This window comes from Prionailurus viverrinus, chromosome B2, assembly GCF_022837055.1.
Source record: "Prionailurus viverrinus isolate Anna chromosome B2, UM_Priviv_1.0, whole genome shotgun sequence".
Taxonomy (NCBI): Eukaryota; Metazoa; Chordata; class Mammalia; order Carnivora; family Felidae; genus Prionailurus; species Prionailurus viverrinus.
This window is the reverse complement of record NC_062565.1, coordinates 47,199,676-47,221,936: the sequence shown is the minus strand read 5'-3', so window position 1 is coordinate 47,221,936 and position 22,261 is coordinate 47,199,676. Positions and strand designations below refer to the sequence as shown.

The following is a 22,261-nucleotide window of genomic DNA, read 5'->3' as shown; positions in this document are numbered from 1 at the left end:
AGAGGAAGTGTTCCATAGCTGTCATGGTCTGTGCATATGAAAACTTAGGTGAGTGAGGATACTCCATAGGACAGTCATCTGAATTATTGGGACCCCACACAGTTAAATTTTACTTTTATTTGGGTCTGTGATTAACTCTTGAATTCGTCACAAAGGGTATACCAAAATTTAGTCTTCGAAGAAAATATTGTGTATGTTTTCGATTGCCTGCCACGTGCCAGAAGATACTGTAGACCTCTCAAAATTAGATCACATACTTTTCAAAGCTGTAAGAGGGTAATATGACCGGTTCATGCATGGTGAAGAACTGGTTACTCAGTAAAAATGGTAAATAAAAATTCCAGCAGACATGCAATAACCTTGAATGGATGCTCTGAGAGAAATAGCAGACATTTAATTAACTCGTCTTTCCCATCAAAAGCTATTATAAACATCATGATTAATGAGAAAGATCTGTAAGTTGGGGCTCTGTTTGTCACTCTAAAAACAAAAGTTCCAAGTTTCCAAGTGAGGGGCTTTACAGATTTTGTATTACCTTGTACTTTTAGTTCCTTTGCCTGGCACTTAGCAGGCAGTCCCAAGTATAGCAAAATGTTTTCTTTAAATGCTGCACCGCAGGTTTCCTTTCTTGAAGACTTCCTCTAAGATCTATTAATGTTCTCCTTGACCATTATTTCCTAAAAGGATATTGCTTTTGACTCTTTCATTAAAGCTCCCTAGGGTTCCACATGACAGTGTGGTCTCCCTTACTGCAATGAGCTTTAGTTGGAACTTGTTTAACTAAGGTTGTGTTTCTGCCTGGAGGGTATAAACACAATTATGGGACCTTCTACCTTAACTGACAAGATCGTCTAGGCTAGAAAGAAAATTAATGAGAAATTGCAGTTGTTTTTAAAAAAATTTTTACTGTTTATTTATTTTCGACAAAGAGAAAAAAACAGAGCATGAGTGGGAAAGGGTCAGAGAGAGAGGGAGACACAGAATGTGAAGCAGGCTCCAGGCTCTGAACTGTCAGCACAGAGCCCGATGTGGGGGCTCAAAGTCATGAGCTGTGAGATTATGACCTGAGCCAAAGTCGGACACTGAAACAACTGAGCCATCCAGGTGCCCCAAGAAATTACATTTATTTGTTATTTTATTTTACAAATAAATAAAAGCAAATCAGACAATATACTGTAGTATACAGAAAAGACTTTTAATATATTCAAATGATAATTTACTCATATTATATATATATATATATACACATATACTTATTACTACAATGAGAAAAGGTTTATAGAAAGGGGTTTTTGTTTGATTTTTCTTTTAAGGGATAAATGTGCTTAGGTTTCTTTTAGATAAAGTATGCTTTGATGATAGTGGAAAATATTCAACATCTAGTCAATAACCAACCAAAGAAATATGGTCATGCTACCTCCAAAGGCAAAGACACCTGGCAAATCTTAATTATGCCACAAAAATCCAGGGGGTTATGTAAAAGAATTAAGGCATTTGGGGATTTCTCAAGTTCCAGATAACCACACAGAAAATGCAAGTCATGAGCTAAAGGATAATAATGCTAGCAAACAATTATGTTTCTATGTACCAGCTACCACACACACTTTATATATGACAGTACCACATTTCCACTGCACTAGCCAATAAATGAGTTCAATTCAGTCACTGTAAATCATTAGATTGTGACTGTTCCTTGTTTCGTGGCTTCAGGCAAATAACCAGAGATACAGCAACAGAAATGTGAGTTCCCAGTTTTGGCAACTACTCAAAACAGTTTTTAGGACATTAGATGCTAACAGATCTATAAGGCTAATTTTAAGTGTGTATTGGTAATACATCCTGAAGAAGACTCACCCTCTGCAATATCATCACAAGTAACAGTTTTATAAATTCATAGACATTAAATTAATATGGAATAGTCTAAAAAAAAAAAAAAAACCTCATTAAGAGGCACCCAGTCTCTTATAGGCTTCTTCAATGAAAGTTAACATATTCTTCATCTGGGGTGAATTATGGAGAACATCCAAGTCCTTCAGAAGAGCATTATGGTTTGGAATTAACGTCAGAATTTCTTTCTGTGGGTATAACAGAATTAGTTTAAAATTAAAAAAAAAAAATTGAGATATAATTGACATAGAACATTAATTTCAGGTATACAACACAATGATGTAGTATTTGTATATTCTGCAAAACGATCACCACAATGAGTCTAGTTAACAATTATCACCATACATAGCTACAAATTCTTCCTGTGATGTGAACTTCTAAGATTTACTCTCTTAGGAACTTTCAAATATACAGTACAGTATTATTGACTAGTTACTGTGTTCTACATTATATCCTCACATTGATTTCATAACTGGAAGTTTATACTTTTTGACCATATTCACCCATATAATTAGTTTTTAACCTTTTATTATAAGAAATGTCAAATGTATGTTAGAGAAAATGGTACAAAGCCTCATATATCCATCATCCAAACTTCAGTACTCATCAACTTATTTCTGCTCTTTCAAATTTGTATTATTCTGTTTTCCCTCTGCCCATTTCCTCTCCTTTCACCCTAAATGGATTATATATAAGCCTATTTTAAATTGTTATTTTCTAAAGTTTATTTATTTTGAGAGAGAGAGAGGGAATGAGCATGAGTGGGGAGGGCAGAGAAAGAGGGAGAGAAAGAGTCCCAAGCAGACTCCGCACTGACAGGGGGCTTGATCTCACAAATCATGAGATCATGACCCGAGCTGAAATCAAGAATTGGATGCTTAACCGGTGACTGAGTCACCCAGGTGCCCTATTATAAACATTTACACTATAATACCTACTGGGAACCTGTGAAGGCAGATACCAGCGTATAGTCGGCTACAAATAACACAGCACTATTTTATGAAGAGTTATAGGCCATTTTTAGAAGCACAAACTCAACTACTGGAATTTACTTCCAGAAATCTATCCTACACTTATGACCACACAAATATGTAAAGATGTATGTATAAGGGTGTACTGAGCAAATAATTGCAAATAGTCTTCATTTTAGTAATTCACAAATTATGGAATGGTATATTCATATAATGGGATGTTATAAAGCTATTGACAAGAATGAGACAGATCTACAAGATGCTCACAAAGAAATATGTTCAAACCATTTTGTCAAATGAGAAAAATAATGTTTACTAAAAACTTATGTATTTCATTTGTTTAAAAAAAAGAAAAGGATATTATGGTTTTATATATGCAATTCATAACTGGTGATATAGTTGATATGGTAAATTGGCATTTACCTGAAGTGTGGGAGCTTTGAGACTCTTCTGAGAAAGTTCTGGAAGACAGAGTACCCCACTATCTATCTGAAACATCTAAAGTTGAAAAAGAAAGCTACAGATTATTTCAAAAGGCTGATTTCTCTCTTCTTACATTCAAAAGTTGTCTTGGTGGAAAGTAAGCATTAAAACTTTTATCCACACTCTAGCAATACATTATTAAGCAATTACCTGTTTTACTTTCTCTTCCTCTTCTTCCACCTCACTTGTCAGAATTTGAATTTTGTTCTTTAGGCTGTGAATATTCCCAGTCATTGACTCTATGGTCTCTAGTATTTTATCTATTTCCTCCTGAGTCCGAAATAAAAAGTTAATATTTTAAACTGAATATATTATTAATTGAAACCCAAATAGGTATTAATATACATATACATATTTTTAAAAAATATCTCATACAGTGAAACACTTTTGGAAGAAACCGGTATATTTCTTTTTTTTTCTTTCAAAAAGTAGACTTCCTAGAAACTAATTTACCAATACAATAATGCATTGTAAGGAAACTTAATTTCCCTGGAGCAAGGAGATCTATATACCCCATGTACAAGAGTATTTCCTCAAAAACTAGGCAAAACTGCTACAATCAGAGATCCTGAAAGATCCGTGCAAATGTGGCAGAGCCCCAGGACTGATGGCCTAAAAATCTATGCTTTGCCTGTTCATCTCTATCCCCACCACACAAACCTGGCAATCACTCATCTTTCTATTCTCCAGTTTTCCCACTTCTGGAGCACTGTCATGTTATATAGTTGCAATAATACAGTATGTGTAGCCTTTTCAGTTTGGTTTCCTTTATAATATGCATTTAAGGTTCCTCCATGTCTCATTAGGGCTTAATAGCTCATTTCTTTTTAGTGGTGAATAATATTGTCTGATGTGCCACAGTTTATTTATCCATTTGCCTACTGAAGGACATCTCGGACTTTTCCAACTTTTGGCAATTATGAATAAAAGCTACCACAAACACCCATATGCAATATACCAAGGAGCGTGATTGCTGGATTGTGTGGTAAGAGTATGTTTCATTTTGTTTAAGACGCTGCCAAACCGTATTCCCAAGTGCTGTACCATTCAGCATTCCCACCAGCTAGAGTTCTGTTGCTCCACATCCTTGTCTGCATTTATTGTTTTCCATGTTCTAGATTCTGGTCATTATAATAAGTGCATATGAAGTCTCTTTTCATCTCTTGTTTTCCACTCCAATTTGTTTGGTTACTTCCAGTTTACTTGTACTAGAAACTAGAGAGTTTGGTCTAGCATTTGCTGATCAAGTTTCACCTGTTCCCCAGCCCTGAATTTCCTGTGACTTGGCTTTTGGATTTTGAAGAGTGCTGTCCAATACCACTATATGTAAGGTGCATGTATTCCCTTCCTGCCATAACAAACACAAACTTGGTGGCTTAAAACAGAAATTTATTCTCTCACAGTTCGTGAAGGCAGATGTCCAAAGCAAGGTGTTGGCAGGGCAGATTCCAGATCCCTCTGGAATATCTAAGGGAGAATCCTCTCTTGGTTCTTCTGGCTTCTATGGCTACAGCACTCCAATTTCTGCATTTTTTTTTTTTTTCCACACAGACTTTTCCTCCATGTCTCCGCATAAGGCCACTTTTGTCTTTTTACTAGACAACTGTCTTTGGATTGAGGGCCCACCCAAGATAAACCAGGATGATCTCGAGATCCTTAATTATATCTGGGAAGACTCTTTCCAAATAAGGTCACATTCGCAGGTTCCAGGGTTAGGACTTGGGCATCTTATTTTGGGGGCCACCATATGACCCAACCCAGAGGGAATGAATAACAGCACTGAATGCAGAAAACAGTATTAATAGGACTACAAATTTCCATTGTAATTAAAAAATTATTTTGTTGCATTGCTTTGGTTATCTTCTTTGGGTATTCCTACCCTACCTATGCCATTTCTTCTTTGCTGAGCTCTTACATTTGTCACTTTTTCTCAATACCTTTAAAAATTTCCATGTTTCTTTTTGATTCTTAAAATTTTCTCTTTATTTTGTTTCTTGTAAGTATTATCTGTTGTGTTTAATTCTCCTTCTAATTTAGTCTGTACACCTGAAAGGTTTCTTTCTTTTACTTTTAATTCTTCCCTGAATTCTGTAGCTGCAGTTTTTGGTATCTCTAATCCTGATTAATGATTTTTTCCATACCCTCTATAGTTTTTCTGAATTTCTTTGTTTGCTTGACAATTAGGTTAGTGTTCATCTGTTTTGTGAACACATGTTTTTGGTATGCTTTTGTTACCTGTGGATTATTTTTTGTCCTTATTTGTATATTTTCTTATGTTAACTTTGGTTGTGAAATTCTATGGTTCTGTTCTTATCTTAATCCACAGAGATTAAAACACTAAGGCCCAGCAGATCTTTTACCACCTTCTCAGAGTCACTCCAAGACTTTGCTGACTGCCTTTTCCCTAGTATCATCACGGAGTGAGAGAGCTCAATGAACACACTGTTGTTGCATGAATACAACTTGTTACTCATTAGCTGATACAGGTTTTGGAAAGTCACCATCAAGAATAACTCTAGGCTACAGTGGGGCAAAACAGCGGTTCTAAGACACACAGCGAGCGGAAAACTGATGGATACAGACAAAACCTACAAACTCCTAGTTCAAAGGCTCTATTATATCAATGAAGAACTCTTATACCCAAAATGCCAACAGTGCTTCCATTGAGTAACTGAATATTAAGCAAGCAAAACCAAGACTGTTGTAATGTTGTGATATAAAAAATACGTATTTGGTCTTCATCCCTGGTTTCTGGCACAGAGCCTCTAAAATCCTTGTAATCTGCTGAGTGATTGGGGTGACAGCAGCATCTTTTCTATTCATAATAAGCCCCTTTCAACCTTACCTGAGTTTATGCTAATAATGAATGATTTAGAGAGGACAGAGTCTGGTTGCCAGAGCAACCCACCATGTCAGTACAGGGTTGGAACTTTTAGCCCCACTCCTCGATCTCCTGAGAAGGGGAAAGGGGCTGGAGATTCAGTTATGCTCACGTGATGAAGCTTCCATAAAAACTATAAACAATGGGTTCAGAGAGCTTCTAGGTTAGCGAACACGTTGGGGTGCTGGGAGGGCAACACCCTTCCCCTATATCCTGCCCTATGTATCTCTTCCACTTAGCTGTTCTTGAATGTATCCTTTATAATGAACGGGTAATAGTAAGTAAAGTGACTTCCTGAATTCTGTAAGCTGTTCTAGCAAATTACTGAAAGTGAGGAGAGGGTCATGGCAATCCCTGATTTGTACTTGGTTGGTCAGAAGTACAGGAGTGGATGGCAACTGTCATCTGAAGTGGGGGGCAGTCTTGTGAGACTGAGCCCTTAACCTGTGGGGTCTGTACTAATTTCAGGTAGTGTCAGAATTGAATGAAATTGTAGGACACCTGGTTGGTGTCTGCAGAGAACTGGAAAAGTGCTTCGTGGGAAACCCACACATTTGGTGTCAGGGGTGCTGAGTACAGAGAAAACAGTTTTTTCCATTTAACTCTATTTACCCTTTTGGCATATGGAGGTCCAGTTTTTGCTGTAAAACAGAAATGCTTCCAAGTATTATAAAAATCACAGTATCATTTACGATGTTTGATCACTTTCAAGTGGTTTATGCAAATATTAAATGTTAAGATAACATTTGCCATCATTTACTTTAAAATCACCTTAAAAAAAAAAGTCAAACTCACAAAAAAGAGTAACAAAGTGGTTACCAGGGCCTGGGGGATGGAGGAAATGGGGAGAGGTTAGGAAAGGGTACAAATTTTCAGCTATAAGATGAATGAGGTGTGACGACCTAGGGTGAAACAAGGTGATTATAACTGACAACACTGTACTGTACACTTAAAATTTGCTGAGAGAACTTAAATGTTCTTACCACACACAAAATAAAAAAATCATGTGAGGTGATGATGTGTGAATTTACCAGATGAGGGAATGCTTTCACAAAGTGTACATATATCAAGTCACTACAATGTACGCTTCAAATATCTTAAGATTATAGGCCAATAAAGCTGAAATAAAAAAAATAACCTGTATTAATGTCATCCAGGTGCTCATTACATGGTGGAACTATATCAGTAGTTAAAATATACTCTTAAAAAGTAGTAACAGTGGGATAAAAACTTGGCTATCATCTCACAACATGAAGGAAGTGGAGTTTCTATTTAAAACGTATATAATTCATTAATTTATAATATATGTAAATTATATACATTTCATTAATTTATAATATATGTAAATTTGTTGCTCAGAATCAAATCCATCCAATGTTGATTGTATGGAAAAACCAGAATAAAATGTGAATTCTGAATTATTAGAAATCCTTGGGCATACACATTCCTTGCATAAACTACCACCCAAACTGTATTTTCTGAATTGCTAACAAAGACCTATGTGCCATTACCCACAAACTGCTCTGAAGTGGCTAAGGGATATAACGTCTAACTATTTAATAAACCCCCTAAGTTTGCTTTTCTTAAATATTCAAATATCGACTAATTAATAAAAGTCTGAAGTTAATCACGATACCCAATGTTATCTCCCATTACCTTCTACAAGAAAATGATCAAGAATCAGAATTTGAAGTTGGGCTAAGGTCTACATCATAACTTGAAGCAGTATGTGCTTTTAGTTTTAGCTAAAAGTATTGGATGTCTCTTTTTTCACATTTGTAAAATGAGATCACATGGCATAGACCTCTTTAAGTCATTTTTAGAATTAAGGGATATAACTATAAGTGCCTAGAGTAGTGCCTAGAACATAGAGAGCCCTCATTACATGTTAGCTATAATGATAATAAACAACAATAATAATGATGACCATGCTCTTCTTGTCAATAAGTACCATATACAGAATGGAAAAACTAATATAATGTTTTGAAATTCTATAGCATTTAGTGATGACCTCCTGTAATTTGATAATCCAAAATAGTAGTCCAGTTAAAGTCAGATAAAAAAATAGAATTGCTAATCATTAATATATTAGAAGTACTTTTAACTTTAGAGGCCCAAAGTTTAGGCAAAGTTTTTGCTTTGACTAATAATAATAATAATGATAATAATAATAATAATAATTTAATGAATTACTTGTTCTAATATCAGTATTCATTACTCAGAGAATATCATGATAATTCAAAAAAATTTCTTGTTTTCTTCCCCTTTCTCCTAACTCTCTAATTACGGACTCCCTGTTCAAATATCATACCTGCAATAATGCCAGACCTTCTTCATTAGCTCTGTGCTCTGCCCTTTCCATTTTCAGTAGACTTGACACATTAGTTAAATCTTTCAGCTTTTTGGGAGGGACTTTAAGATTTTCACACAGTTGTAGCAATCTTAGGGATAAAATAAAAACATAATTATATTTACTTTTTTAGTACCATTATTTTTGTTTTTTGTTCTGTTTGAAGTACTGTTGCCATCTCTTCTCTGACCTCATATTCCCAAGGGCTATAATATTCTTTTATTAACAGTGGCTAACATTAGCAGTGAGTCACCCATAAAAAGCCATGACACATCATCTTTAAACCTTTCAATTTATTAAGATTTATCTCAAATCATAGGGCACTTAAGCTGCTTCATGAAAGGAAAAAATTCTATTTTATATATTTAACAATTAATTGTATTATATACATTTATTTATACAATTTAATTTTTATACAATTTCATTTATACATATTTTAAAGTAAAACTTTCCTTGTATCTTCTGAAAGTGTTTCCTGGACTATTATAGCACATAATTCTATTGGTTATTGTGATTGTTGGATAAAAGATGGAACACTACTCTGTAAGTCATAATTATGACCCTGGATGCTATATTTCAGTTGTCTCAGACAATGTGACCAATGAAAAAGAACTTCTATATCAGTTACTCTAACAATGGCTTTGAAGATAAGTGAGTGCCATAGAGTTTAAGGCAAATAAAACATGAAGATTAAAGTGCTTTGTTCAGAGGCGCCTGGGTGGTTCAATTGGTTAAGTGTCTGACTTTGGCTCAGGTCATGATCTTGTGTTTCATGAGTTCGAGCCCAGTGTTACACTCTGTGCTGACAGCTCAGAGCCTGGAGCCTGCTCTGGATTCTGTGTCTCCTTCTCTCTGACCCTCTCCCGCTCTGTCTCTCAAAAATAAATAAACATTCAAAAAATAGAGTGCTTTGTCAAAAGTACTATCATCATAAATACTATTCAATATTAAAGTTAAGAAATCCTTTCTAAATATATAAAGGAAAAAAATTAAAGAACAAATTAAAAACAAAAAGATAAAAAAACAAATTAAAAACAGAAAAAAATTAACAAAACAAGGGTAAGAAAGCCTCCTTCAAACCAGGTTGATTAGATCACCAATAGAAACTAACCTATTACTACCCTCACTTGTAGCAGGGAGCAATACAGCTTTCCTAGATTTGATTCTTGAATTCGAGAAGAAATCAAGGAGGAAAATCTAAATTTGGTTGCTTTTACCTAGCAGCAGCATTTTGGCATTCTCCAAAACCCTACAACTTAAGATTTGTAGGGTTTTAACAAGAGTGGAAACCAAAACTCATCTTCTAAAAAATACCAGATAAGAACGGTAAACTGTTACCTTCGAATTGCTCAACAAGAAGGGAGTTAAAATTGACAAAATATTTTTTCAAATCCCAATACAAAACAATGAACTGTAGAAGTAGGCATTTTGTGATTTTCAGACTCTTTTCTTAATAAATTCTCTTAACTTCAGAATTGCATGCAGCAGCAGTTTAGAATATACATTTCCAAATTGCTCATCTTCTTAAAACAATAGAAGCAACAACAACGAAAACCCAGTATGAAAGAAAAACTTTATATCCCACAAATGTCTGTTCTGATAACATAGGAACAGATCAGATTTTTACTAATTATGTTCTAACAATTTTCTATTGCATAACTATATTACCTTTTCTTTAGATAGTTAAGATGATACTGAACTTGTTCATGTTCTCTAATATTGTTACTCAAAATTGTTCTGGAAAAGAAAAAAGATATTGAATAAGTAGTAGTTTGAAATACAACTAATACAATGTTTACTTTTTTCTCTCTGATTTCTTTCATGTGTCTCTTACTAGCCAGGAAGAATCAATCACTTTTTATTTTATGTTAAATACATTTTAAGCAGAGATAGAATCAAAATTCTTTTCATTACATTTTATTATTGTAATTAATTTAGATGAGTTCAGTTTCTTGATGGCAGAATCCATCTTTACATCCCCTTTAGCATGATGGTAGCTTATGTATAGTGCCAATTCAACTCAACTTCTTCCTAAATATCCCTAGTGAGGGAACAACTTTAAAGTTTACAAATAGCAAGTTATGCCACATAGGCTTTGTTTTTCTTTCTTTGATGGAATGATAAGCTTCTGAAATTAATAAAGACTTCTTGCTTAAGGCTAATAGCATCACAAGACATTACGTGTATCTTCTTCTGAAAGAGAAAAATACCCTACCACCATAAAACAAATAATGACAGTTAAAAGGATACAGTTTGTAGGAAACATGTGAGTACAAATCAGGAGTGAAAAAATTTCATACTTACATTATTACTGATTCCATCATAGCTTGTAAATGCTCTCTGCTCCTCTTTGAAAGAGGCTGCCAGGTTTTTCTCTTGTTGAATGCTACCTTTACCCGTTTTAGATTAGTATGCTCTGTTTGTCCTGTTACTGGTGAGAGAAGAGACTCTGGTCAATCTCAAAGTTTTATGTTTTTACTTAGGAAGAGTTTCAAGTATAAATTTACTTTAAAAAGCTAATAGAATTACAAGAACCAAAATATAAAACTGCAGGAATCGTTTAACTTCTTTTTTATTGCACAGCCATAATATGTCAAGTGTCAAATATGAATATGCTGTCTATTATTATGTTAGCTAAAAATATTAGTAGCTGACATTGCAGATACAAACCCAAGACAATTCTAAATGAAGAACCACGCTACACTTATTAGGATTCAATATAAAAGTCTGGTTCCCAGAAATGATATAAATTAAAGAGCTTCATTGAGAAGACTAGAAAGCTATTTCTACCAAATGCTGAATGGCAACTGGAACAAAATATTCAGGGTCTCCTAGGTTGTTGATGTTGTTCTACTTATAAGGGATAAACAAAGGAGATATGCTACTGGCTCCTCTGAAGATTAGTTCTGGAGAGAAGGGAGATAAAATAATTATAATTAGAAGTATGCAAAGCATTACAAAAGAAAAAGTTCTATGTACTATGTGCACTACAGTAATATAAAACCAGAGGACCTAGCTTGGTCTTGGTGAGAAGATGGAGGGAATTCTTCAAAGAAGTGATGCTTAAGTAAAGATGACTGCTCCAAACTAATTTACTCCAAACAAAATTGGACAGTAGCTCCAAACTAATCTATACAATAGTGGTAGGACAGAAGCATATCTGTTTTAAAGAGAAATCAGTAGAGAAATCATGTGTCTCCATGTCACAAATCAGTAATAATTCAGACTATGGGACACTGGTTTTTTCTAGTTCCTATCAATTTAGAATCCTACACAATATTTTGCTAGAGGTGGTAAGTAAAATTTCAGTTGAAGAAAATAACTGACTAACAAGTACTACTTTTTCTTGCAAAAATGAGAATGCAGCTGTTTATCACTATCTTTTCCAGAACTCATAAACAAGATGCTGAGAATTTTTTCATGAATACAGATAGTATTGAGACCGACAGACAAGTTAAATAAGCTAGAGAAAATAAATACCTTCAGAAGGCAGATGCTTTGGATTTTTATTTTTTGCTGTGTTTCTAACCTAAAGGAAAAAACACATGCACACATAATTAAGCATCAGGTAAAAAGATAGCGTTTTTGATATATATTTGTCATGTATGTCGAAGAGTATCCATATATCTTCCGACAAGAAGGAAAAAAGTAGATTGCCACTTCTGCAGAACAAGAGTGTGTATTTATCACAGGCAGCAGATATACTAAAGCAATTCCTGGACAATGGTGATAATGTGCAGAATTCCATACAATGCCAAAGAATGTTTTAAAGAAATTGTGAGTCATTTTGTCTGTGAAATAGTGTTATATACTTCACCTACAAAAAAACATAGGGAAAAACACATTTAAAAAATTATTTTATAATAAAAATTTTGGAAGAGAGGGGCACAATGATGGTAGACAGAAGCTAATTTCTCCCAAAGTAATTTTTCTCTATGATAATAAATATATCTTCTCCTAACTCACAGATTTTCCTTTTAACATAGAATCTCTATACACTTTATTCCTAGTCTTCACATTTAAACCTTAGCAATGCCCCATTACCCCTTCCTGAAAATAATTCTCTGATCAATATCTTTGGAAATTGAAATACATAATTTTCATCTGAGAACTTTTACAAATCATATTGCAACAGCTCCCACATAATATGAATTACTACAATTTGTAGTAAAACTGCCTTTTAGTCTTCACATATTTCTTCACATAGAACAGATGATATTTTCAATCACAAAGTTCTAAATGATAAACTCAGTATTTTCATTACCTTTCTCTCTGGTAACTCCACTTCTTCATCATCAGTTTTTCGTTTTGGGTTTTTTTTTAACTGTTGAGGTCTTTTCTTGGAAGCCCCTGGTTTGTTAGACATCTTGATTAAACAGAACAATCGTAACAAAAAGTCTGGAAAGATAAAAGGACACAGAAAAGCTTAAGCCTGCATAACAAATTTTGTTAAAAAGAGCTACCTATACATGTTCCAAATTTGCTTTAAAAAAATCGCAATGAAAGTTTTGGGACAGTATTGTTTTTAGAACATTTAAACATATTTCAAAACAAACATCAGTTATTATTATTTTTTTTTAAATTTTTTTTTCAACGTTTATTTATTTTTGGGACAGAGAGAGACAGAGCATGAATGGGGGAGGGGCAGAGAGAGAGGGAGACACAGAATTGGAAACAGGCTCCAGGCTCTGAGCCATCAGCCCAGAGCCTGACGCGGGGCTCGAACTCACGGACCGCAAGATCGTGACCTGGCTGAAGTCGGACGCTTAACCGACTGCGCCACCCAGGCGCCCCAAACATCAGTTATTATTAAAGTAAGTGTGTCTAATTCAACTTCATTCTTAAAAATATCTTCCATTTTTATGGCTTTACAAAATTATGTGAAAATGCTTTTGCATTTATTACTTTATACTTCCTCAATACAGTAACATTATCTCCATGTTTAGATCCAAGAAAATGGAAATATAAGGTATTAAATTGTCTTACTCTAGTCACAGATATTCTCCATTCTCCTTATGAAAGGAGATAATCTTTAGGATTATATTATGAATCTATGTTGTGGAAATTCAGGTGGAAAATTCACTCATAAGGATTTAAGCTCTAACTCTGCCTGGGCTACTTGCATTTTAAAAAAGCACAGAAGTATATTGATTACCCTGTCCTCCCACAAATTACAAACAGGCACAGAAGTGGATGAAGATGTCAATGGCAACATTTAGAATGACTCCTTTTCCCTATCTACTAACTAGTAAGTCACCAAACTTTTCACTGTTAAAAGGAACAGAGGAATAGGATGTTTATTCTTGTATTAGACCATAAGGAGTAGGTAGCTTAGAAGTTAGGTACAGTATACATGGAGGGGTGTGTTAATGTGTTTGCAGACATGGCTGGGAGATATTGCAGGTTCTGTTCTAGACCACTGCAATAAAGTGAGTCAAATGAAATTTTTGGTTTCATTTGCATGTAAAAGTTATGTTTACATTATACTGTAGTCTAGTAAGTGTGCAATAACATTATGTCTAAAAAAACAACCAATGTACATACCTTAATTAAAACATACTTTATGGCTGAAAAATGCTAACCATCATCTGAACATTCAGCAAGTCAATCACTGATCACCATAACAAATATCATAATAGTGGAAAAGTTTGAAATATTCCAAGAATTCCCAAAATGTAACAGAGACAGGAAGTGAGCAAATGTTGTTGGAAAAATGGAGTCAAAAGACTTGCTGATGCAGGATTGCCACAAACCTTCAATCTGTAAAGAACACAGTATCTGTGAAGTATGATAAAATGAGGTATACATATATGTGTGTGTATACATTACATATATATGTTTTCTAGGCATATACAGTTAGATATGTATCAGTCACCATTTAAAATTTTAGAGTTTAAATATATACGGAGATTGAGAGATAATAAAGGAGGTACTTCGGATAAATCTATTTCTTCAAATTTTAAAAGGTGAAGTTTCAAGATTTTTTCAGTAAGATTAACACAAATAGTGAGACATAATTAACTGAACAATCACGAACTACACTTAAGGACTACTTGTAAGATCGTTGACAAAAAGCCGTGGAAGTTAAAATACACTTTACCCTGCTCTTGAACAATGTGGTGCTTTACACCTAGTCTCTCGTGTTATACTCCTGAGACGCCCGATTTTCTCAACTTGTCATCCGTGCCCTTATACTTCCCCTACTTAAAAAAGCCAAACCACATGAGAGTTTCACTTGTGGACCTCTCCTGGAAGGCTGCCATATATACAGCAGTACACGTTGTTCACTGAAGAGTATCTGGGCGAGGGAGCAAGAGAGGGCTGAAATTTAGTACTCACTTCATCCGATAGATTAAAAATGGTGCAAATTCCTCTCACTCCAATTATCGAGAGATGGAGTCTATGTTCCCTTATCTTAAATCCTGGCATTCAACTGTTTGAACAGTAGCATACGGTGGAAATGATTCTGTACCAGTTTCCTGGCCTAAACACAGAAAGAATCGCAGCTTCAACTTCGTCATGTTTAGGATATTTGGACTAGGAACCCAGCTACCATGCTATAAGGAAGGCTAACGTGGAGAAGAACTGAAGCCCAGGCAAAATCCCCAGCTGAACTCCCAACAAGCAGCCAGCACCAACTTGCCAGCCTGGCATGTACCTGAGCCAATCAATATGCCGCAGCTGATCCTGTATGGAAAAGATATGAGTCAGTCCTACCAAGTTGTTTCTGATCCCAAATTCTGGAACAAAATAAATTATTTTCTCAAGTTAAAAAAAAAAAAAAATCCTTCCCCAATACCTAGCATACAACACCCAAACTCTTTACCATGCCATTTACAGTCCTGAACAATCTAGCCCTGCCTAGCTCCATATTTTTCTCCCACTACTCCTTGTAAGACTCTCTCTCTCTCTAGTACATTTGAGGATTTCCTGAACACACTTTGAGTATGCATGCACTATGCCCTCTACCTGAGCTGCTCACTTGCCTCCGTCCACCCTCCCAGAGCATGAACCACCTGTTCTCCATGCCTCCTAACCACACCACTCCACTCTAAAAGTCTGTGGGCTCTTATGGTCTCTAACTTTCAGCTCGCACTTATGTATAGTTTGGTTCTGTTTATCGATTTTTCTTGATATTCTTTATTCAAGAACATATAATTTACTGCTACTCCAAATTTAACTCACAAACTGTGACAGTCCTTTTAAATATAGAAACTGACAGTATCCCTTTAAAAACTTTTATTGCAATTTGGCAACAATTTTATGTATACTGAACTTGATTATAAAATAATTCGCTGTTTTTTCTTTTTAAATGTCATTTTCCCAGTAATTTATTAAAAACAAACAAACAAACAAACAAACACCACTTTCTTTTTTAGAGACGTTTTAGGTTCACAGCAAAATTAAGCAGCAAGTTTATAGAGTACCCATATACCCTCTGTAACCAGTAACCACTCACTACCCCCAGCCTCTTCCACTACCAACATCCCACACCTGAGTGGTACATTTGCTACAATTCACGAACTTCCACTGATATATCAGATCACCCAAAGTTTACGCTAGCGTTCATTCTTGGTGTTATATACTCTATGGGTTTGACTAGTAATTAATTTTGGGTTGTACTGTACAAAAGAATCAGTTGTGACAGATTAAAAGTAAATAAATAAATAAATAAAAGTTGGTCTTTGACTACTGGCAAGAGGAGATGCACCATTTTCATCGATACCTATTTGAGGCACTAAACCATAGCGCAAAAAGTTTCTCAACCTCTGCACTATCAACATTTTGGATGGGGTAATTCTTTGTTGTGGGGGATGCATTGTTAAGATGTTTAGCAGCAGTTATGGTCTCTAGCTGCAAGCACCCTCTCTTTGCAGCCCCTCAAGTTGTGACAACTAAAACTGTCCCCTGGTGGGAATGGACATCAGATTGAGAACCACTGCCAAGAGCAAGTCAGGGATAAGGATAAATGGCCTAGTTCCCAATCTTGACTCTGCCATTTAACTAGCTGTACAATTCTAGGCAAGTAAAGTTGTTCAATTTCCCCACTGGTAAAATGGGTTAAGGTTAAAAAGCACCAACATTAAAGGTTTTTGTGAAGCCAAAATTTTGTACAGAATACGTAAAATGCGTAGAATATAGTAAGAATTCAATAAAGAACTGTCATAATTTTCTATCACTTTTGGGCTAATTGTAAAGGAACTAGAATAGAAATTTTAATATAAATGTAAAAGGAATAGAAATTTTGCCGTTTTAGATCCACAGGAAACCACAGCCTAGCAGTAGTGGGTAGAGACAGATATGAAAACAATTGCTATATAAAATTACATACCATGTGAAAAAGCTAGAAAAGACAAGTGAATGACTCGAATTGATGTGTGTGGGGGTGGGGGAAGAATGCTACATGCTATGCAGAAAAAAAAAAAAGCAACATGTGAATTACATTTTGAAATATTTAGCCAGAAGGACCAAGAATGAAGTATTTGAGAGAAAACAGCAAAAGCCTGATGGCAGAACAGTTTAAAAGAAACTGGTCTGTTCAGGGACAGGGAAAATTCAGCGGTATTTTAATGTGTATGGGAGTAATGGACAGAAATAAGACTGAGTAATGGGACAGAAATAAGACTGGAACGGTGGTTTGCGGCCAGACACTATACTGCAGTAAAGAATTTACCCTCACTCTGTAGGAAACAGGGAGGCCTCCTACGCTGTCCTGTTTTCCTTATCGGTTTCCTGAAATTCGTGGAAACCAACTCTCTCAGCCTAGGGCTCTATATAGGCACACAGGGCGAGCGCCAAGTCTGGCAAACAGAAAAATACTGTTTACCTCCTGACAAATGCCTCGGGATAGCAACTCTGCCGACCGAAGTTACCTTAGTACCCAAAGATACTAATCTCTAGAGCTGCACTTCGTCCCAAGATGGGCCGCAGGATATTATGGAAAACGAACGAGGAGGCGGATGAATTGGGGAAAGGAGGAACTGAGGAGCCAGGCGTGGCTTCACTCCGGCCTCGCAAGTCAAACAGTTCAATCCTTGGCCCCAAAAGTGATTTCCCTCTCACTGGAAAATCATCTCACGCTCCCGAAATACAAGCCGCGGAGACTGCCATAATCGCACTGGCCACAAAACTCATTCCGCAAGCTGGACGCACCCGCCGATAAAAAGCGTTCATTACTCACCAAAGGTGCCTATTGAATGCTCCAGGAGGCCAAACTCTGAGCAATTGGCGCCAAAACCGTTGAAAGTCAACAAGGCCCGGAAGTGGGCGGGTAGAAACCGGAAACCCGGGAGTAGAGAGGCGAGCATTCTAGCCCCCCCACTAACGTCATCAGAGGCGCGCCCACGGGAGCGCGACGAGATTGGCTGCAGGGAGGGCGGTGTCCGCCTACACCCCCTGACTCCTCCAGCTGACTTTGGCGCAAGCTCCGTGAGGGGCTCAGCTGTGTGGATCTCTGACTTCTAGGGCTGGGTCTTCCGAAGCCCAGCCGCCGTCTCTCACAGCCGAGGTCTGAGACAGGCAGGCCGTGAGTAAGACTGTGTATTTAGGGATGTCACCTTTCACTGCCCTCCATTCTTCTGACTCCTCTCTCCCCATTTATCCTTGTCCTCTGAGCCTGTCCTTTTTCTCCTCCCGACTTCCTTATTTACCTTCCCACTGTGACGGCATCCCGCTCTCCCCTATCTTCTTGGGTTTAAAGTCTCGACCGACTTCTCTTCAGCGTGATCAGTGGGAATTCGGAGGTACTTCTGGAAAGAAGGTGTTAGTTCGCCTCGGGGACCATGTCGCCATCTTCCCCCGGGTACCCCGAAACCCCGAGATGCCGCTCGGCAGAGGGCGCTTGCAAGATTGCAGAGGGGTGCGCGGGCGCCACAGCTGTCTCTCTTCTAGGCTGCAGCTCTTGTTACTGTGAGGTTGTTTGTAAAAGGTGGAGGACTGAAAATGACTTTGTCTATACTTGTGGAGTGAAGGGTAAGAGGAGAAATAGGAAAGAGAGGTCTAAATTAACATAAAATTATAATTTACTAACTTGTTCTGTTTTATCTTGAAAGAGCAATCTTTGAGACGCTGGAAACCTTGGATAGTGTGTGTATGTGTGTAAAGTTTTAAATCACTTGATGATTTTTCTTCCATCATTTTCTAATATTTAATGATACACTTATGCTAATATTAAATACAATTTGCATGCTGTGTCTTGTCATCTCCAACCCAAATTGTTTGAACATTGATTGAAGGTGGTTAGCCTTTCCTAAAGTATTAATGTGGAACCACATATTAACAGAACTTGAGAGTTATTTGATTCAGAACGGTAGGTATTTTACCCATATTTTGGGAGGGTCTGTAGGGATGGGCTTCATGATTACTCTTTAACATATTGTAATCATCGTAACTTATATTTGTTTTACATGTTTTTTCTTTGGATCCTCGAAGCCTCTTTATGGCGAGAAAAGGTCAGAAGTCCTGTTGCCATCAGTAGTAGTTGTGATGTCTGTTTCCAGCCTTTGATTTTCTGGAATTTGCCATGTGATTTTCTGGAAGTCACTAAATAGAGGGCTCTTTCCTATCATTTGTCCAGGTTTGGGGAGCCAGTATTTTATGCAAATGAGTGTGATATATTCTGTCTACAATCTCATATCAGGCAGTTTTCAAATTACCTTTTATGTCATTGCTGTAATGTTTCAGTTATAAATTATTTCTCTCACCTATTTTTAAGCTAGTACATGTAGTTTATGCTTGCATTATGCTTGCAAGAAGATGGATGACAAGGACCCCATGGATATAATAGAGTAAAAATCATAGTAGCTTTAAAAGAATAAAGGGCATTGTTTTGTTGTATTTCTTTTTACATTTTGTTCTGTGTACTTTGTACCCAGTTGAACATACTGCATTTACAATGTTTTATCCTGATTCTTTCACTTAATACTTTTTTTTAAAGATTTTTTTTGACGTTTATTTATTTTTGGGAGACAGAACGTGAGTGGGGGAGGAGCAGAGAGGGAGGGAGACACAGAATCCAAAGCAGGCTCCATCCAGACTCTGAGCTGTCAGCACAGAACCCCATGCAGGGCTCGAACTCATGAACCGTGAGATCATGACCTGAGCCAAGTCAGACGCTTAACCAACTGAGCCATCCAGGCACCCCTCACTTAATACTTTTTGAGCCTGTCTCCTTTTTAAAGAAACTGCATAACATATTTTAAATTTGACTTAGGTATGATAGTATATTACATATATATAAGTGCATATAATTGTACAATTTGATGAATTTCCACAAACCGAATACATCCATATAATCAGCATTCAGATCAAGACCATCGCCCCAAAACACCTCTTTTGTTCGCTTTCTGTACTAGCTGCCATAAGTAACCACTCTTCTGACTTCTGACATTAAAAATTGGTTTTGTCTATTTTCTAAATATATTTTAATAGCTATGTAAAATTCTATCACTTGTATATACTATTATTCACTTATTCCTACATTGTTAGACATTGAAGATGTTTCTAAATTTTCTTTATTACAAATAAAACTATAGGAAACATGCATTTTTATATGGTAACTTTCCTAGGAGTGTTGTTCCTCAGTGGAATGGCATAATCAGTCCTGACACTTTTTGTGCATATTGCCAATTTGCTTTCCAAAGTAATTAAAGCAGTTTATATTCCCACCAGTGGTTTCTCTTTTGTTTCACAACCTTCTAACAAATGTTGAGTATTCTTATTTTTCTTTAAGTTTCATTAAATTGATAGGTAAGAGATGGTATAGAAAATAGAGTTTTAAGTTCACTTTACTTGTTGCTTTATACATTATAGAGCATGGTGAATATATTAATAAAATTTGCATCCCCAAACCTTTTAAAATACTAGGCTCTATATGTTGAAGCTGTATGACTCTAGCAAGTATTTACGTAATTCAGATGAACAGTGGAATTTTGATCCAATTTCTTTATGCATTTATTTCTCTGGATCTTAATTTCTATGTGTAAAATGGTGAAATCAGACTTAGTCACTTAGTGTAAGACTGTGCTAGTTATTAGGAATATACGGCTCTAATGTTGGGTCAGTTAATAAATTAGCAGAGAAATATGTATATATGTGTATAATTTTATACACCTTAATATATTTTATATAAAAGTTAAAAACAGTATTTTAATATGTTGTAGTGTGGGAGATGACAGATGTCTAAAGAGAGAAACAGTGCTGTGGTATGGAATACTGAAGAGGTCATTTAGCCCAGCATGTGAGTTCAGGGAAAACCTTTGAATATATTATTTAAATGCTAGGACTTTGAAACCTAGTGCTGCCTAGGTTTAAATGCTAGCTCTTCTGTGTCTCAGTTTTCTCATCTGTAAAATGGGAATAACATTAGTACCTATCTTGGTGGTGTTGTGAGGATGAAAATTGCTACTCTGTGTAAAGCCCTTGTAGCAGTGCCTGGCATGTAGAAAGCCCTGCGTATTGGAGATGATGCCTTAGCCAGATTAGCCAGAGAAGAACATTCTAGGTAGATGGAAGAGCAAGAGCAAATCATGGAACTTTGATACATGCAGGGAGCTATAGGTTATCCAGTATTTCTGGAACAGTGATGAGTCTGAGAAGTAAGCAGTGATCAGGTCATAGAGACCTTGAATGCCTATTTCTCTTGTTCTCCATTATTATCTCCAGCACCCAACACAATGAGTGTCATAAAGTAGATGTGAAAAATGTTTTCAATGAAAAATCAAGAGGCTGTATGTTATCCTCTAAATAATGCAGAACCTTTGAAAAATCCTAAGTGAAGTGTGACATGACCATATTTGCATTGGTGTCAGTGTGTAGAATGGATTAGAGACCCTAAGACTGGCCAGTAAAACCAGCTAACAAAGTATTGAGTTAGAAGACTAGAACAATGATAGTAATTGTGGAGAAGAAGATCCAACGTTACGAATTATCAGGTATAGGAAGCAGGAAAGAAGAGATGAAATCATACTAAAATGCCTTTTTTCCCCTTCTCACCAATAGTTCCCATTTGGCTTTTGTAAACACATATATACTGTACTTCTTTTTCTAGGCCAGTTCGTGTTCCTTTTAGGTGTTTTCCATGCTCCATCATGTTGAGGGCTAAGACTTGGCTTCTTTTGCTTTCACCTCATCACCTGAAGCAGCTCAAAGAGTCATCAGGATCCAGGCTTATATGGCGGAGACTTCTGCACCAGCAACAACCCCTTCATCCAGAATGGGCTGCCCTGGCCAAAAAGCAGTTGAAAGGCAAAAACCCGGAAGACCTGATATGGCATACTCCAGAAGGGATCTCCATAAAACCCTTATATTCTAGCAGGGATACCAATGACTTACCTGAAGAACTTCCAGGAGTGAAGCCATTCACACGTGGACCATATCCCACCATGTACACCTTTAGGCCCTGGACCATCCGCCAGTATGCTGGTTTTAGTACTGTGGAAGAAAGCAATAAGTTCTATAAAGACAATATTAAGGGTGAGATTTTTATGCAAAACATTATATTTATGATCAACCATACATTTCCTGTTCCTGGCTTCTTTTGAAGGGAGACTGGTTGATCTCTGTAAAAATGATAGTCACTTTATAATTTTGTAGTTAAGACTATACTCTGAGAAATATGAATGTTTTTCAACTTCCGTGGTCAAAAAAATGAGTGATCCAGAATAGGGTGCTAAATTCTTGAATGCCAAT

General features: G+C 36.3%; 2 protein-coding genes across 8 annotated transcripts in view; one reads left to right on the top strand and one right to left on the bottom strand.

Annotated features, from left to right (window-relative positions):
* Positions 1–1,168: 1,168 nt before the first annotated feature.
* CENPQ (centromere protein Q) lies at positions 1,169–17,861 on the bottom strand. 5 transcript variants are annotated; one of them, XM_047858952.1, is made up of 11 exons: positions 17,754–17,838; positions 14,912–15,056; positions 14,117–14,332; positions 12,837–12,970; positions 12,053–12,101; positions 10,877–11,003; positions 10,241–10,309; positions 8,534–8,663; positions 3,492–3,611; positions 3,282–3,356; positions 1,169–2,075 (listed from the first exon to the last, which is right to left on the bottom strand). In XM_047858952.1, the coding sequence occupies exons 4-11, from the start codon at positions 12,936–12,938 to the stop codon at positions 1,944–1,946; spliced, it is 804 nt and encodes a 267-aa protein (XP_047714908.1). In that variant the 5' UTR covers positions 12,939–12,970; positions 14,117–14,332; positions 14,912–15,056; positions 17,754–17,838; the 3' UTR covers positions 1,169–1,943. The 5 variants fall into 5 exon arrangements, with proteins under 5 accessions (XP_047714908.1, XP_047714907.1, XP_047714910.1 ...); XM_047858951.1 differs by lacking the exon at positions 14,912–15,056 and having other exon boundaries at positions 17,754–17,840; XM_047858954.1 differs by lacking the exons at positions 14,117–14,332; positions 14,912–15,056; positions 17,754–17,838 and adding an exon at positions 15,231–15,253.
* Positions 17,862–17,948: 87 nt separating this feature from the next.
* MMUT (methylmalonyl-CoA mutase) overlaps positions 17,949–22,261 on the top strand; it is a 35,757-nt gene continuing 31,444 nt past the window's right edge. The window contains exons 1-2 of one of the 3 annotated variants that reach the window (XM_047858944.1): positions 17,949–18,098; positions 21,621–22,045. In XM_047858944.1, the coding sequence (XP_047714900.1) occupies positions 21,661–22,045 (385 nt within the window). In that variant the 5' untranslated portion in view covers positions 17,949–18,098; positions 21,621–21,660. The other 2 variants (XM_047858945.1, XM_047858943.1) reach the window with 2 other exon arrangements.